Below are 18,138 nucleotides of genomic sequence, written 5' to 3'. Positions count from 1 at the left end.
TTTAGAAAAGACAGAAAATGTTACAAGTTCTGAACTCTGCATTTTTCTGTAATGGCAAACGCTCTGAGAGAAACATCTTTCTGGGTAATGGGAGGACACAGGTTACATTGCTTTTAAATGAATTTAGTTTCTTGGCTTTTGTTCTGCCTTGTCATGCCCACCTTCATTCTTGTTTTCTGTTCGCTGGTGACACACGCCTTATGGTTGGAGTAGGGGACATGAAGGCTTTGCTGCATTCTATTTGATCAGCTGGTGATGATGTTTGAAACAGAAGTTCCCCTCTGTTTCTATCAATTTTTCTCTTATTGTCCACTAGAAACAGAAATTATTTATGTCCATCTATCGTTTGCAATCTTGATTGCAAAAAGAAAAATAAATCCTACTGTCACAATACTGTGAATTGTTAGCGCCAACCAGTCTGCTTCTCCCTCTGCCCCCAGTTGTTGATAACATGCTTAAGGAAAATCAGTGAAGCCACAGCTGTTCTGGTCCAGTTGGGGCAGGTACTGCAGGCGTGGGTGTCTGGAATGAACTGTTCAATGCAGAAGACATTAATAGTTGGTTAAAAAGGTATCACCTGGGAAATACTTACATTAGAAATAAACATTAAAAGTCAACTTTTCAGGAGCCAAATTTAAGTCCCTTCTTACTTGTAAATAACATATTGCAAAGAATGTTAATATGAATACTTTATTTGGCTACTCTTCAGCCATTTTTTTAGTGTTCCTAGACAGTGCTTGGCATTGGAGAAAAGATGGTTTTATTTTGTTTTTTACTATATATGTGTACATATACATCATTATTCTTAGTTGAAAGTTTAAGTGTTATTCTTTAACACTGGTATTTATTTCTCTACTTGTTGATTTTGATAACAAGTCTGAGCTGTGTACTTGCATTAATTTTTAGTGGGATAAAGTTATACCACTTTTGAAGTTAGTAGCAGCCAGAAAGTACAGGGAGTTGTTTACAAAAGAGTCCCATCGATTCCCCTTTTCTGTGGAAGCATTCAAGCAGTAAGACCTGCACAGTCTGTTTGGCACAGTAGCCGCTCTCAGCTGGCCCTGTGCCCTCCTGCTGTTAGTCAGGGCAAAGGATGTGCCAGATCTCAGATTGTAACGGAGCAGAGCCTGCTTGCAAATCTGCTTGTAGTTAGCCTGGGGCCTTTTGGCAGCAGACTACAGCCGATTGATTTAGTTGCAATCCTTTTTCCTTAATATTTTCCATCTGGCCAACAATGACCTATAAAGACAGACACAAAACAGAGTTTGAATTATGAGGAGCGTAATAGTAAAATGCTTCCAAATCTCACTCTAGAACCTGCACCAGTGGATCGCTGCCGCAGCGCAGCCGGAGGAAGTTTGTTCTAAAGCGCTCTTGGAGCAGTGGCGATAAGAGAAAGCATTGTGGTTCTCCAGCTCAAATTATGTAATAGAGAAATGTGCGTTTTGGTTAAACTCTTAATGTGTTTCCCTTCTTGCTATTTCTTGCTTTCTCTTGATCCTGAGCAGGAATTGAGGCTCTCTCAGCATAAGCTTCCTCACACACTTCACGTGCTGCTGGGGCTAAACCCGACTGCGGTGGCAGGAGCTGGGCGAGAGCGAGGGATCGTGGAGCGGAGATAAGGAGGACAGGGGAAGGAACGTGGATATGGGAATGCTCTAAAGCACGCAGCAACAGGGTTGGGGAACTTGCGTTCTAGTGCTGTTAATAAGGAGGTGATGTGTCCCACGCTCTCCAGTCTGCAGGCGTGGATTAATGCTTTCCAGTATGAGTGGTTTCCAGATCTGGGCTATTTGTCAACTCTTCCAGTTCTGGTCAAAGCAGAATGCTTGCTCTCGTTACAGTTACCCTAAATGCTTCTAGTCCTCAGTGTCTTTAAAGCTTGTATCCTTAAAGAAAATTTGTGAACTTATTTGTACACTTCCACAAGTAACAGCAGTCCTGGCATTGCAAGCTTTTTAATGTGCAGTTTACCACCTTCACTAGGAATGCTTGGGGACATAAAGGATTCATGTTTTTTACCAAAGGTGGCAATAGATCGCGCACAGACTCTCACACATCTTGTTGGACATAATATTTACAAGAAAATTAGAAATTGATTGAACTAGGAGAAGGCTCCAGAGTGTGATTCCCATTCACTCTAACTACAAGCCTGAGAGGCTGGATGAATCTTTCCCTGAAGGTGCATGTCTGCCTGCATTAGCTGTAGTGAAACCTACTCTAGATCTTGGTGATTTTTCTAAGTTAAAGATGTTATTAGTTTGTCTTGCCTGTTGAGTCCAAAGCACAAGTAGAATGTGCTGTATATTTAAACACTTGACAATTTATTTAATCTAGTAAGGTAATATTGCAACTATTCCAAGTCTCAGACATTTAGAACCTAGAACTCTAAATAGTTCCCTTAGAGGGAAAGGTGTGCTGTGTTGTGGGTTTTTTTGTTTCTCCTTTTAGTAGCAATTTTCACTTGTTGATGCTGAAAACTATAATGAGATGTGCAGGGGCAGGGGAAAGAAACTTCTGCTGTCCTAGACAGAGTTTATCACAGCTTTGAGTTACTCCATACATTTCCTGAAGCTATTGACCATATAAACTAACGCAGGGCTCTTATCCGAGAGTCGCTTCTCTGCTGACAGTCCTTTGTTCTTGTTTCATCTCGGTCTGCTGCCTGCCTGCTGCTTTTAATCATAGTGGTAGGAAAATGGGGGATCTGAGATCATGGATGTTGCGTTCATGGAAGTGCAGTCAGAGGCACAAGTATTTAGACTTCAGAGCACTGCTATAATATAGCAGAGCATTCCTGTTGGAAACTTTTTATTATTACTTTATTATTTTTTGAAGTAAAAGTGAAAGGCGACATTAATAGCATGAGGAATATGTGCAGAAGGGAGGAATGAATCCTCAAGATGGTTTTAGGAAAGAGCTGGAGGTAAGGATGGACAGATAAAAGATGCATCATTGATAGATACGTGGGTTGAAGAAGAAAGGTAGACCAGTTAGGATTTTAGCTGTTGTTTATAATATTCCATGCATGATTTTTGGTCATCTTTCCCCTTCAAGGTATTTCTTGCCAAAATAAAAACAACACCGCTCTAGTGTAAGACCAGAGATTAGATTTCAGATGGAACAGTTGCTGTCATGTAACAGTCCTGGATTGGAACTGTCAAGTGATTTAACTGAACAAACTCCAGGTAATTTTTATAGCAGTGACAAGTGCAGTTCATTCTGAATATTCCCTCTTGGACCAAAAATTATGATACTGGTGTAGTGAAAGTATCAGTTCTGTGCTGTTTTGGTTTCGTTGTTGTTTCGGTACGCCTCTAGGTAACAGAGTTCTGACCTCCAACTTATTGACATTATCTTGCATCATTGGAGTTTCTTGACAGAACTTGTGAAAATGTGAAACAAGAACAGTATTTGCCTTCAGAATATAATGACTAAATACATAGTATAAAGTTAGTTATGACTTAAAACTAATTGATCTCTCTCAATGCTATCCTTCTCAGAGACCCAGGATCCCTTAAAACACACCCCCCGCCCCTTCCTTCTCCTCTTCCCTCAACATTACCAAGCCAGTGCAATGCTAATTTAACTGACTTTTAGTGAACTTAAAGAATAGCAAAGGTGTGTCAAAGGAAGTTTATTACAGATTTTGCCAAAGCTTTAATCTTGACTGTGAGTCAAAACACTTTTGTAAAATATCAATGAGAAGGATCACAACAAAAAATGTCAAGTGTTAATAATACTAATGTATTGCTACTGGTGGAATTGAATAAAGCTAAGAATGCTGCATTTAGTCCAGCTAGTTCACTGGTCTTGCCTACTGACCAGAAACCAATTTTACTTAATTAATTAGGGCTTCATGTCACACCTTCTTTAGTTGCCGAACAACTGTAACGGAAGCAATTAAATCATGTCACTTTTTATTACCTCTGGCCCTGGCTGACTGGCTTGGAAACTTCCATTTTAGGGCTAATACAAAATGAATTAGCGCATCACCTTGGGGAAAACCCAGTTCCCTGGCATCAAAAAAAGCAGGGAGGAAGTAGTTAAAGTATAAGATGGATAGATCTTCTCTTCTACAAATGGATCACTTCTGGGTTGCTGTCTGAAGGCTTACAAAATGCATCTGTCAGGAGTGAGACCATCCTGTACTTGCTGACAGATGTATACAACATTCCCCCAACGAGATTACATGGCAACTTCCTCCTTCAAAAATCAAGATGTGGCAGGAGCCCTCAGGTTATGCAGTAGTAATTGGAGAAGCAGGGGCTGTTCTGAGAGGTGGAACTGCTGAGAAAAGCTGCATGAGTTGACTTCTGCATATTGTTTCAATAGAAAACGTGATTCAGCCACACTGTAATAATAGGAGAAAAGCTTTATATGGCTTCATAGAGGCAGTGTTATCTGGGTTGTGCATGGATCGGAAATAAAAACCTTAATTTGTAACACCGGCTGTTAATGAATGTGCTTGGTAAGGGACAGATCTTCCTCCAAACTATGCAAGTATTATTTACCTAACAGCAACTTACCTCAGTGTGGTTTAGAATTTATTAGTGTTGGTGCACCAGCTTTGAGTATTCAGATAATAAAATGATTGTGGGCAATCTCCTATCTTAATCATTTGCTTAAACTGATTGTTAGACAAGAAGTCTCACAAATAAAAATTGGGCCCTCTAGCCAGTTAAAGGGCAAGAGAGGCTTTTCTGTTAATTTGTGTGTCATGTTTTCAGGAAGTGTGTTGACCAGGTTCATCAGTGGTGTTTCTGCAGGTGAGGAGTCGGGTACTATCATTTCACATGCATATTTTTGCATCTAAATGTTTGTTGTGAATCCTAAACCATTGTACACTGTAGTCATAGATGACCTGCAATCAAATATCAGACTCTGACTTTATAGTCTTCAGTTCAAGGACTGCATTCACATCTTGTATTACAAATGTTTATTTTTGGTAAATAAAGGGATTCTTATGTGACTGGCCCAGTTTCTCACATTCTCAAATTATGAATTCCAGGTACCAGCACAGCACTGAAATAATCATGAATTTCTTGCTTGGCTCTTTCAGCTGGTCTTGGATTTGAGTTTAACTTTCATGACTTGCTACCAACTGACTTGGGGACCAAACTTTGCTTATTATTGGGAGGCACTGTACTACCACTGAACATGTGAATATTTCTTCACAGTAATGAAGTTCCCTCCCTGTGCAAGGGAACTATAAAAGACCTTGCTGCACTTGTTTGTTTCTTGCTAACAGGAAACAAAAGTGGTTTGGAGAATACTCTAGAAGAGGGGCACACAATTGATTTCTCTCTCTTTGTTACTGAAATATTCTCATTCCCTACCCCAATTTTCTCTTATTTAATTTACCAAAATGCAAAGAATCAACATAGTATCCTAGAACATTGTCTTATGAACACACACAGGTACGAAGCTGCATTATCCAGCTTTGCTTCTTTGGTGTTGGAATGATACAATTGTATCTGTTGAAAAAAACCACTCTGGGCTTACTGCTTTTTTTTCAGTATACATCTCCCCTGTATATTCAGAAATGGGATATTTGGCATCTTGATCCTACAATGATTGCCTCTTACTAAAGAAATTTGCCTCATATTTAAAAGTTGAAGCTGAGCATCAGATGTGTTTTCTGTAATCTGTCTTTAATTGAGCAAAAGTCCTTACCAGCCTTTCAATGTGGCTCTTGAACATAGAGGTGTGTAAATTTTTCTTCTCTTCCAGAATTTATTGGCATTACAGATTGTGATACAGGACTTTGACATATTCTGTGGCTTTTGGAGCTCACTACAGCAGTGTGCTGTAGCACGTTGCGCATTTTGCTGGTAGGAAGCACTTTTGATTTATTATAAAAAGTTCATAATTCTACTGAAATTTCAGCTGAAACTTAGTGTTAGAGGGCATAGCTCAACAAGCACATATGATTGGAGTCTGTAATGAAAAGGAGCTGTTTCTATGGTCAAGGAAAAAGGGTTAATTTGCATTGGGATAAAAAGGCTGTTCAGGATCTACTATTTCAACCTGTGATAGACTTAACAGTAGTCTTTGATCCCCAAATGAAATGTGATGGATTTCAACTGATGCCAGATGTCTCAAACCTAGTGGGATCTCTGATTGTCTGCCACATCTAGAATTCTCTCTTCCAGCACTTTCATGTGTGCTTTTAAACGGGGTTTGAGAAGAGAGATTCCTTGACAAGCTAAGCCTTTGGAATCCTTTCTCTGTATTGTCACTTCAGTGGTGATCTTTAGGCTCTCATGTTGTCTAACGCATCCTACTTTTTTAAAACCAAGCCTCGTGTGCCAAATTGCTCTAACTACTTCAGAACTAATTTTTTTAAAGTCCAGGAAGCTTAGTGCCAGTATCGTCTGTACCTTCTCTGAGTTTAACGCTGTTTTCCTCCTGCTTCTTATTTGTTAGAGTGTTTTACCCTGGCCAAGTAAACACACTGTTCAGTGTATTCCTGTTGGCATTAAGTGGAACATAATTGTTGTCTTTGTAACTCCAAGGCTATCTTGTTGCATTTTATAAATGTTATAAACTGTCAAGCACTTCAGTATACCCATCTTCTCACCAAGTGTGCTTTATGGGGTATCCCTTGCCTGTGGTTTTAGTAAGAGTATAAAGACATAGTTGTCAGTGTTTGCCTTGTATGTGCAAACAAACTTTTTTTCTTTCTGTACCTTTATTTCATGTCACTATTTCAGTCCTTTGCTCTTGAACATACTTGAGAAGTTTATTTCTTGGTCTTAAACTAAAAAAACCCCAGAGATTTACAACTTTCTCTTCTGAAAAGGAACAAGAAGACTTATGAGTGTGTTTGGGAGTTGATGGGGCTTCCCATTTAATTCTACATCTACTGAAAAAGATGTAAATTTTTTTTATTAAGATAATGCACTTGGTCTTCCAGAATTACTCACTCTAGCATGCTAAGTTTGAGAAGGGAGGTATACCTGGTAAGATGTGCTTGTATTAGCTGGGTACAGTACGAGCTGCAGCTTTCTACTCCATAAAAGCCTTGTGTAGTAGGGCTTGCACTGTGGTAAAGCTGATCAAATTGCACAGTTCTTTTCTTCTGTCGTCAGCCTGTGCCCCAGGCTTTAGAGATGTACGTACTCTCCAAAATCTACTTACAGTTTTGCATTTTGTTTCAGCAGACCCTAGGTTCTGTCTTTTAAATGAATTCCTTTCTCTCTTTCTCTGTGTGGACTGACTGGAGAAATATCACTTGGCAAGTTTTCCCAATGGTATGAATAACTTGTGTGTTAGAAGTTAAAAATCTTTGATTTTTAAAAAGGAGTGATCTACCAGAGGGGAAACAGAAAGTCCCCAACAACAGACCAGACCTTAAAGATACTTCTGAAATAAATTAAATGCGAAATATTCTATCATAAAATTCAATAAACTTTCTTAAATTTTGCAGTGATAAGTAATTCACAAGAAAAAAGCCTGATTATTGGCAGTCTCTCTGTACAGAATATAGGATGTTAGTGCATGGACCTATAATCCAAAAGGCTTGGTATTCCTATTTTGCAGTCTGAAGTGTAATGCTCCAGGTTCTTAAAACACAGATTCTTTTTATATAAAATGTTTTTTTGGTGAAAGTTCAAGGCATGGTTTTTCATGGAAAAGCTGTTTCAGACTGTAAAATGATGTTTTCTTCCTTCACAGAGTGCTCCTGCAAGAAGCAGGGGAGATTACTGTGTGCTGAGTTGATAGATGCTTCATGATGTTGCATACTGTAATGCTAAAGTTCTTCTGAATTCATTGTATTTACATAAATTCCACAGTGCAGCTGCACTGGACTTTTTCCACCCACCCCCCCCCCCCAAGGTTTTAGAGTGACCACAAAGAATCTGAGAAAGGGTGACAGCTTTGTCAAACTCAGACTTCAGTTCCATTTGCGATGTCCCAATTAGATGTTAGCACACTAACAAAAGACCCTTGGAATGGTTATCTCAAGCTGCCCTTGCACTTTTTAGCTTGACTAAAATGTAAAATTGTTACATCATAAATCTCTTTGTTACAGTTTTCTGGCTTCATGTTGTTGAAGGGGTGTATTCAGCTCCTTTGAGCTGTCTTTTGTGAGAGACGCTGCTGCTGTGTTTCAAGAGCCACTGTAGCTGTTTGGGGAACGGTTGGGTTCAATAGTGGTATTTAGTGAACTTGGGAGCCTTTGTGCGAGTGAGACTTGCTGTAACTGCTTAGACTTGGTCACACTGGGTAGAAAAACAGGAAAGGGAATGTTTTAATTGACTTTTATTATTAATACACAGTGGCAAGTCACCAAAGTAAGCACTTTCTATTGACAATTATATGGTATTAAGATGCTCCATAAGATGAGATGCACAAATTCTGTGTGAGCCAGTTCTGTCGGGTTAAATACTTTGAAAATATGTACATGAGTCACATGCTTAAGCTACAGGACTTTTAACTGAATCTCCTGGAATCATGGAAGGATCACTCATGGGTAATAATCAAAGGGAAGTTTATAATAAAATTGGGGAAAATGCAAAAAGGAAAGAAATCCTGAGAGAACAAGAGAAGGAAAGGATTCAGATGGCTTTCTACAAGGGCAGAGGCACTTATAATGGATTGAGGTCTAATGCAGAGACAAAACTTTGAAATAAAAAAAAGGTAAAAGCTGATGTGCAAAAAAGGCTGTTGGCTGATCCTGTGGAAGGTGAGCCTGCATCTCATCAACATGCACAGATGTTGCTATGGAGATTTGTGGGTATGTGTGTATGTGTTTAAGCTTACAAGTGTGAGAATGTGTCAATAGACTGAGTCTAGAAGAGAGAATAATGATGTACTGAGTTCCATAAGGTGTAGGGGAAGACACTGGAACACATAAATGGCTGAACGGGGAATTTAGCCTACGGAATTTCCCAAATGAGCCCAGAGATGCCTTGGTTCTTTCAAATGCATTTTGTAAAAATGCTGGAAATATTGGGAGGGGGAAGGAAAGGAAGGTAGAAAAAAAAAAATGAATAGTGTATTACTGCAAGGAAAACAATAGGCATATAAAGACTTATCTCTCTCCAGGGGAGAGAAAGGATTATATTTAAAAATATGTAGTTAAGTCATTTAACTTAGCCTTAGCTGTTAAAAATTAAGGTGAAATTTTAAAAGAATTAAGAAGGGAAACTCACATTTTTAGTGAAGGGAAGGAAAACCTGTTTTGATGGCTGTGCTTCTGCTATTTAAAATTGTGTCTGCTTAAAACCACTGAAGAGCATGGTGACTGGCAAACGTAGCTTAGTTCATCATCAGAATCTGCAGTCACCATTATTAACTTAAAATAGACCACTAACATTAGGAATGGTGCTGTCTGGGAGGAGTAGCATTAGTTACCAGGTGCAGGAGGATGGAACGAAGCAGTACTGGTTTTAAGTATAAATTGCAGAGTTTTATCTTTAAATGCAAGAAGTCTTAAGATAACTAGTCTCCAAGAGACTGTAGTAACTTTTGAAACATTTTCCATACTTGTTTTCTTTCAAACACTCTGGTTGTGGGATTATCGACAGAGGTGCCTTCTGAGTTCCCAATACAAGGATCTGTCATTTGTCCTGAGGTATTGACATGTATCTTGAGCCAGAAAACATATGTTCTGCTTCACCAGGAACACTTATACGTTGAAATGAATAGTAGTAGTAGTAATAATAATATTTTTTCAATTTGCTGAATCTTACTTGAGATTTTGATCTCGCACATCACTCTCCTAAGGATTTCAAGCTTGTAGGAGTGGTGTGGCTTGGAGTGGACACAGAGCATGAGGCATACGGACACCTATTGATACAAGTCACTCGCGTCACGTCGGTGTGACCATGCAGGAACAGGCGTTTCACTCCTTAGACCAATGCTTTGACATGTAAGAACCTGCTCGCCTTCATAGTCATTTCACTGCCACAACTAAGTACCAGGTCATTTGTGTTTTGAATTAATTATTCAGAGTCCGTCAGCTGAAACACCAGTGTGCTCTATTGTTACATGCACAAGTCATGCTGGCACAAGAAATACTTGGCCTGAATTTTCCTTACACTTTTGTCAATCAGGAGTATTTCCAGGGAAGTTAGTGGTGATGCATACTATGGTTTATATAAGAGCCAGACTCATTATTGACAGAATTAAGTATTCTAGGCCACTGTACATTATTGTACTGAGCAAAAGGTCAAGATTCAGGAACTCCTTGAATCCAATCCTGGCTAATACAGACAGATTTTGTAAGCCTGTCACTACAGAGAAGTATGCCCATCTGTAAAATGGAAATGACTGTTCTGTTTTGCAAGGGAGATGGCAGTTGGTTATGCTGTTATCAAAATATATAGTATGTGTTATAAATAAATACATGTTAAAAATTCCACTTCTGATCTGTGTGAATGGAAGGAATAAAAGTTATGTGTGCTTACAACTCAGTCTCTTAGGAGATGCTGCATTAAATATGTTGATGGTAGACTAGTTACTCAGTTAATTTCAAGTGACAAAGATGTATGTACAAAACCAGAGTTCTGCCTGTACACGGACTGGAAGTTGTTCCAGTACTCTGTAGAAATTGTGTGAACTAAGGTGCTACTTGTCTTTGTAGGGTTCAGAGGAAACCAAAGGTACTACAGGTATCTTTCCAGAAGTTTTTGCTTTGCTTTTTCATGGTATCAGCACACCAGTGAAATCAAATGCTGGAGCTGTCAATGTTAAAAATTAGTTTTAAAAATAGTTGCTATGGTAATTAGCAAATCTTCATAAATAATTTTTTAAAATACCTTGTGCCACTGGGGTTTGCTGCTGCTACACTGGAACACGCAGCATTTTTGCTGCTGAAGTTCTCAGTACACTTTCAAATGCTTTAGTGCTCCATGGGAGTTTGTTTTGATGAGTTCAGCTTTCACAGTGTTCATGCACACTTCGGTTATCTTGCTATTGCTTCCTCCTTCGCGGTTGTCCGTTACGACTAACACTGGAAAATCTCTCCCTTTTCAAGTTGACTTATTAGAGATTTACCTTTCTAACAGTAAGTAAAACTCCTAGTACCATACTGTGTTTGCTTGTTTGCCCAGCCTCACTTTACACTTGACCTTGGATGTATGTGGTATTTGTGAGATAGCTACAGTGGTTTAGAGTGGTGCGTGCTGTAATGTATGACTCCCCTTCATTCTAATGAGCGCTCGAAAAATATCAAAAGAAATGATAATGGTGAAATTTTCACATTTCAAAGAAAGTATATTTATTATCAAAACCTCTGTTCATAAGTAATGCTTCAGAACTGGATAAGAAACAGCTGTTTGTTCCTGAGGAAGGCATCTTTTACTTGATAAAGAAATCAACTGGTTGCCAGTGTAGATACGTTGCTCAAAGATTTCCACTTTGCTATTCTTAGCAATGTTGCATTTTCTTATTTACTATTGGATAATTCCATTTGACTAAATTGATTGCATGTCTTTACATATAGGCAATCCTGTAACAGCTATTGTCTTGGCTTTGTATATACTTTCTTGGATTTTGTGTTTGCTGGAAGGTAATCTTTATGTTCTGATGGAGCTAAACCAGTAGCTCTCATGTTTGTGCAGCTTGAAGTTCTGTAACTTATTAATGAGCCCTTCACTTTACACAGGACAGTAGCCAAGGCACTGTAATGAAGTTAGGAAGCATCATCCTTAAACGTCCCAGTAAGCTAAGGTGGATTTGAAGGGGAAAGTTTACCTTCATTTAAAATCCCAAACTGGATAATTGCATGGTAGACTGAATAGAAGAGCAGAGCAATGCAATCTGCAGTGCCTTCTTCTATAGGTTTTGCCATAGGCTAACTTACAGTTGTGACTGTAAATACTGAAAAACTTGTTTCCGAAATTGCCCATGTCAAACAGGCTAGAAGAGGGCCTGGACTAGTAATAGATTAAAATGAGGTGTCATTTTTTGGTGTGCTATTGTGGCCTTTCTGCTTTACGTCCATAAGTACTATTTGACATGGCTAAATTTAAAGCATTAGTTTTAATTAATGTTTTCTAGTATGAATCAACGGGGGGGGGGGATTTCTTTTTAATTATTTTAAAAAAACCCAAGTTAGTTGTGAACAATGCTAATTGTTTTAGTTTGTTTGTAAAAGCTTTTGTATTAAGTGTGTAATGAGAGTAGCAGGATCCTGGAAATCCACTTTTCTGACTAATTTCATTGCTGTTGGCAACCTAGTATCACTAAAGGAAGTTCTACAGGGTCATATCTTGCTGCATCCTTCCTGCTGGGCAGTGACCGTGCGCACACGTATGTGGGTGTACCTGCGTGGTTTGTGGGTGTACGTGTACGTGCGTATAAATGCAGCCGCTGTATTTCAAAAGTGCTAGCTTAATGTTCTCCCATTTTGTTTGCAGTCCTTTCCGGGGTCAGAAAATGTGACCCTACATGTGCTGCTGTGGTAGAGTAGTTTTTCCTTTCATATGCTAAAGCGTGCGAGCAGATTAATATGTTGAAAAATTCGGAGCTAAATTGACTGCAGTTACAGCATTTTCATCTGTGCAGCAGCTAATATTGGGTGCTGACGTTTTCTGTTCAGTGTAGCTTTTGAAGTACAGATTGGAGGTGCTGGAGTGGTGCTGGCTGGCGAGTCGTACCCTCCGCCGCGGTGGGTGCGCGGCTCCGCTGCCCCCCGCCTCCCCCCAGCCCCTCGCCTGGCTGCCCCGTCCCAGTACCACCGGCTCTGCCGCTCCCTGGGAGTCCGCTCTGGTGAAGGTGAACCTCTTCGTAACTGCAAAGGGCACCCACAGGGGTTGCTGGGGTTTGTTATCATGCTAATTTGCTTTTTTTTTTTAATACTTTTGCTGTTGTCTCGGCCTGGCCTGTCAGTTGTTGTTGCTGCACCGCTGTTCTTTAAACACAACATTTTGGAAACATTTGTATTTACAAGCTGCAGTGCAGCACTGTTGTCTTAAGGTTTTGACTGACCCTAATTGCTATGACACATGTAACTAATGATGTTTTGTACTTTCAAGGAGTGCACTAAAAAGGTGATGACATATGAGTTACTGAATAAGGTACTGTGCAACTTGTGCAGCAGAGTTTGTGCAGACCTTATGGAGCATAATAAGCAGTTTTCCTGTGCTCATACTTGTTTCCCGTCAGACTGGCCTGTCTCCAGCGCTGAGGCTGCATCGCGCTCTGAAGGTTCCGAGGGAGAGAAAAGCAGAGTGCTAAGCCCATCTCTCAGCTTGAAGAAGCCTAATTTCCTTAGGCTTTGATTTGATTCTCATGATTGGTGGCAAATATGTCACTGTGTGTGTGTATATATATGTGTGAGGAAACTGAAAATGGGTGCAAAATTAAAAAAGATTGAAAATTTCAGATTGGCCTTTTATTTTTGTTTATTCTTCCACCACAATCTGATTTATGCTTATTGGAGTCTTTGAACTTCAACTCCCTTGAAGAATCTCTAGCCTATCGCTTTTTTGATGTTGCTTGAAGGGGGATGTGTGTGCGCGCGGGTGCGTGCGCTCCCAGGCTGCGGGGCTCTGGGCAATTTCACTCCAGAGCGCTTCCCTTCCTTTGTTTAACCTATGACCTGTGAAAACAAGAGTTAATCAAAAGTTCTAAGGTAGCTAAGAGGAAGGGGAAGTGTTTGGTTACAAATTAAATATGAGCAAGTCATAAGCCATAAATCTTCAGTAGTGCTACCAGTTGTGCTACTTAAGTTGCATGTGGTACAGAAAGTTTTTGGTTATAAATTCAACCTCCGTTTCTTTGGAGGGAGTGTTTAAAGGCTGCCTCAAGGATTTGCTTTTTGTTAGAAAAAATCCATGTCTTTTTTCCTTTTGGCAGAGATCTAGAAACAAATTCGGATAACTGTATTTCTTGATAATTTTTTTTTCAACTTTAACCAGTCACGATTTAGTCCAATAAAAGCAAAACTGTTTCACTCCTGAGTAGTAAACACATGGAATAAGTGATGAAGTATTGAAGATGGCAGGCTAAATTAGTTTTCTAACATATCCAAAACTTTCAGGATGAGAGAGATCCTGAGATCTGCAGTGACGAAGGAGGGAGATGAAAATTGCAGTGAGATTGTCTACATAATTTATGCAATTTTATGGTGGGTTTGTTTGTTTTATCTTGTCTTGCACCTCTCTTGAGCAAGAGCTACACAGATCCTGGTGTATTGTATTGTGTTGAGGTCTGCTTCAAATATCAGCTAATTTCCTCAACTTCAAAACTGTGTAGCTTTTCCCTCAAAATGGAAAGTTACTCTTAAAATAAGAAAAAGAAGCAGTTATGCTGAGATGCTAAACCATTATTTGGAAAACATGGATTAAAATAAGGAAGAGTTAGTGTTAAACAAAGGACAATAATGAAGTTTATTATAAGATGCTAGTGAAAAGAAAAGGGAAGGCCAAGAAGGAGTGAGCAAGCGTAATAGAAATAGGGCTGTACCTTCCCTCTTGTTGTATGGAGTGTTTGCTGATGTTTTGACATTGTGTGAATATGAGACTTTATCTGGGGTATTTCTGTTAGAATCATAGAAGCTATTTTCTAGGTGCTAAGCAAAAGAATTAAAATTGGATTTAGATGGAGTATTCTCATGGGTAGAACCTACAGATTAGTTATGTTTGGTGTGTTGTGGTAATAAAGAAAACTCCCTGAATCTGTAGTGAGGTAAGGTTTAGCTGTGAACAAACAGGCCCCCAACAGGACAGAGAAGTAAATCTTTGAAGAATGGACCCAACCTGACTGTGGTTCCGAGCTGAGCCTTGTCCCTGTGGGGTCCATGCGCTGCTGGTCGCAAGCGGTGCCGAGGCGTTGGGGCTCTAAATGAAGTGCAACTCTGGCAGACCAGAAGCTGAGGTAACTTGCTTTGGTTTATCGCTTCTCTACTGACATGTACATTATAACCACAATAATATTTTAAAAGACTCTCATTTTAATTCTGTAAATGTTGTTTTCCAGCAAGGTCCCTGAGCAATTAAGTAGAACTTTAAATCCGCCTTCCTGAAATAAGTTTTGGTTCCATACTCCCAGGGAGCTTTCTGCCGCCTTGGTTTTCTGCCTTTTCAGACTCTTTTGATAGATGCCTTGCAAGGATTTGTTTACCAGGTTCTTAATCTCTACTTAGCCGATATGTTTTGAGAGGATTTCTTGTTACTCTTGTAATGGCTTTTAACTCTGCTGAAGTTTATTTAACTAAACAGAAAGAAAGAAACTTATCTTCTAACTAATCCTTCTTGATTGTTTACAATATAATGCCAAACTTAAATGCTGTTTAAAGTGGTAATTGTCTGTCTTTCTCCTCTATTCTAGTACATAGTTTGTAAAGATGCTTAGAGCATATTAATTTAAATGATAATACTGTCATATAACATGAAAAGTTAAGTTGCTTATCAGTATATTTTGATAAGCTACTTACATTTTACAGTAGCATTTGCAGGCTTCAAACAAATGTTAATGATGGAGTGCCATTCACTTTATCTGTCTCATATATAGCTTCTCACTTCATTTATTACTAAAAGCTGTACAGTTAGGAACCATGGGGCACTCCATTCTTTATGGTTGTCAGGATGTAGTCGTATTTTATAAAATCTTTAAATTCTGTCTAACTATATCAAAATAGAATCCATTTGCTTCAGAAGGCATCTGTGATTAAAAGAAGAATCGGTTTGTGCGTCACGCAAACTTGCTTTCCTATTTGCTGCAGCTGAGGGGAAATTCCTTGCCGGTATTTAAAAAGGAATTGAAATAAAGAACTGTGCTGTGAAAATAGGGCAGAAAATCATACCAGAGCATACTGTAGTGAAAAGTAACGTCTTATTTTATGGAATGGAAATGTAATGTAAATGAAAAAGATGTGATTTTTGTGCTTGTTTGTCTTTTGTTTCTTTGTTTCTTTTATTAGTTGTGTGCAAATTTACTGAAGGTAAAGTTTCTGTTTGACCTAACTAAGGGCTGGGCTAACTACAAGGATGGAATAAGATTTGACAACAATTAAAAACTGAGATACTGGTTATGCAATTAAAAAAATCCGGTTGTATCCAGATTCAAAACCAAAATGACTCTCTGTCTTCAGTTTACTAGGCCCCTCGCAGCTGTCCAGAGGACTGGGTATTCAACGTATACTGTGGGAAATAGCTACAGTTGCAAATGTTCCACCATACATGAACACTAGTGTCCATTTCTCTTACGGGTTAAGACCTTCCACTGGGTTGCGTGTTTGTTGTGTGCGGGGTGAGAGGGGAGGGGGACTCGCAGCGCTGGCCTCGATCCCCGAGGCTGCTCACGGCTGGTGCCACGCTTGATGTTCAGCGCCCACAGGTGCCTGGAAACGCTGGGGAAGGGCAAACACTGAAGCACAGTCCTCAGAGGAAAGGGGTGCTTCAACCTTCTGGCAGTGTTCTCCTTCGAACGGAAGGTCTGATGTGGCTTTCCTAACAGATAAAGTGTCATGTCTGCTGGAGGCTGGTGTTAGGATGTGTCTGTATAGTAAAGACCAGCAATCTTGCGTTTATTAACTGAGATTTAGCAAGTTAAATGTATGCTTTTCTTTCTTTTTTTTTTCAGTTACCTCCCATGGTTTGAAGTCTTTTATAAGCTGCTCAATGTCTTGGCAGATTATTCAGCAAAAGGACAGGTATTATTCTAAAGCACTAACCCTTCTTTTCCCTGCCCCAATATCAAATGAAAGACAGGATGGAAACAAGCTGTTTTAAGAAGTGCTTATATCAGAGGTGACCATGGAAATTATTAATCTGTATGGTGCAGTAATATAGAAGATCATGTTCAGCCAAGCTGAAAGCTTGGCAAGGACCTCTGAAAAATAAATATGCCTTTAAATTATTTTTGGGAAAAGATAAAGTCCAAGAATGCAACTGTGGATCCAACACGTTAGTGGTTTCCCTGCAGTCACCCGTGCTGTGCAGACTTTGTGATTACCTGCACGGTACTCAGCATATCCGTGCAATTCCTGCATAGCAGCGTTGCATGAGTCTGACAGATGTCTTATCCAAGTTTATTTATCATGTGAAGTTCTTCCTGATGCAAAATGCTTGCCCACATAGCATCATCTAGCCTAAGCCCTTCAGATGCTGTTTTGCTTTTAAAGCAAAACAAAGCAAAATTCAGTCTTGAGACCATGAAAAAAAGTGAACTAAGCCATTAAAATTTGCTTCTAGGTTTTATAAATGGTAATTCATGATACAGAGAAATTACATTATACGATTGACTAGTTTCATATATTTGAAATATTACAAGTAAAATCTTCCCAGTTAAGTTGCTGCTTTGATTTGTTACCATTTTGTGGTAATAATTATATTTTACATTTGCCAGAATCATTTGCGTTAGAGGTAGAAGTGTTTAGGATCACATCTTCATCTAGATGGATTAAATACATTTGGCTTTACCCTCAGCTAGGGAGTTGTTAGAAAGAACTTGCAGTGAAAACTGGCTTGCTCTGAGCTGAGTGACTAGTGCATAGGTTGGTGACTCAGTAGGTTGCAGAAATACATAGAAATACATATGAAAAAAAGTATTCTAAAAAAATCATGTTATAAAACCCAGCTGTCAGAGGAAACTACATTTATTTCTGTTCACAGTCTAATGTATAAATCTGTTTTCACATTCTTCTTTACACTTGCAAGTTCTCTAAGCCCCCAATTCCACAAACATTGCCCTTCCAACTTGGAGTTTAGCTTGTTATAGCAATGCCTACTTAGTATTCCTTTTTTTCGTGTGTTTTTTTTCCTCCTTCTTATTTCAGGATAGTCAAAGGAGTGAGCTCCTAGAAACATTTCATAAACTTACCATCCCTGAGCCAGGAACTTCTGTTCATCTTGGAGTGGTAAGTGAAGTGGGAGAGATGTAAACTAAGGTGTTTAATTTTCATTACATATCATAATAGAGGAATGTCAAAAGCAATTCTCCTTTTTGGAACTTGGTACACAGATGTTGTCTTCCTGTGAGGACACAGAGCTGTGAAATTCCCCTTTTCACATTTGGGGCCCTCTGTTTCCCTTTCCTTAACCTCAAATGTCTTTGAAATGCTGTTCTTTGATTGGAGGAAGATTGTGTATATTCCCCATGGAAATTTCTCACCATATCGTCTGTGACCTGCGAGAGGTCACAGAGCAGCAACATGACATTTATTGCCCACACTTCTGCAGA

General features: G+C 39.2%; 1 protein-coding gene across 13 annotated transcripts in view; it reads left to right on the top strand.

Moving 5' to 3' along the window:
• The window catches only part of DENND1A (DENN domain containing 1A), a 215,019-nt gene that overhangs the window by 73,985 nt on the left and 122,896 nt on the right, over nucleotides 1-18,138 (top strand). For 11 of the 13 annotated variants that reach the window (XR_012631871.1, XR_012631872.1, XM_074891563.1 and 8 more), the window contains 2 exons: nucleotides 16,540-16,609; nucleotides 17,735-17,815. The exons of the other annotated variants lie outside the window; for them this stretch is intronic. Coding sequence is in view for 9 of the 11 variants with exons in the window: in XM_074891563.1 (XP_074747664.1) it covers nucleotides 16,540-16,609; nucleotides 17,735-17,815 (151 nt within the window). In the remaining 2 variants the exon portion in view is untranslated. The remainder of the gene's footprint in view (nucleotides 1-16,539; nucleotides 16,610-17,734; nucleotides 17,816-18,138) is intronic. 13 annotated transcript variants of the gene reach the window in all.

The sequence above is a fragment of the Strix uralensis genome, chromosome 21, assembly GCF_047716275.1.
Source record: "Strix uralensis isolate ZFMK-TIS-50842 chromosome 21, bStrUra1, whole genome shotgun sequence".
Classification (NCBI taxonomy): Eukaryota; Metazoa; Chordata; class Aves; order Strigiformes; family Strigidae; genus Strix; species Strix uralensis.
The sequence above is the reverse complement of the archived record's forward strand: the minus strand, read 5'-3'. Positions and strand labels throughout refer to the sequence as shown.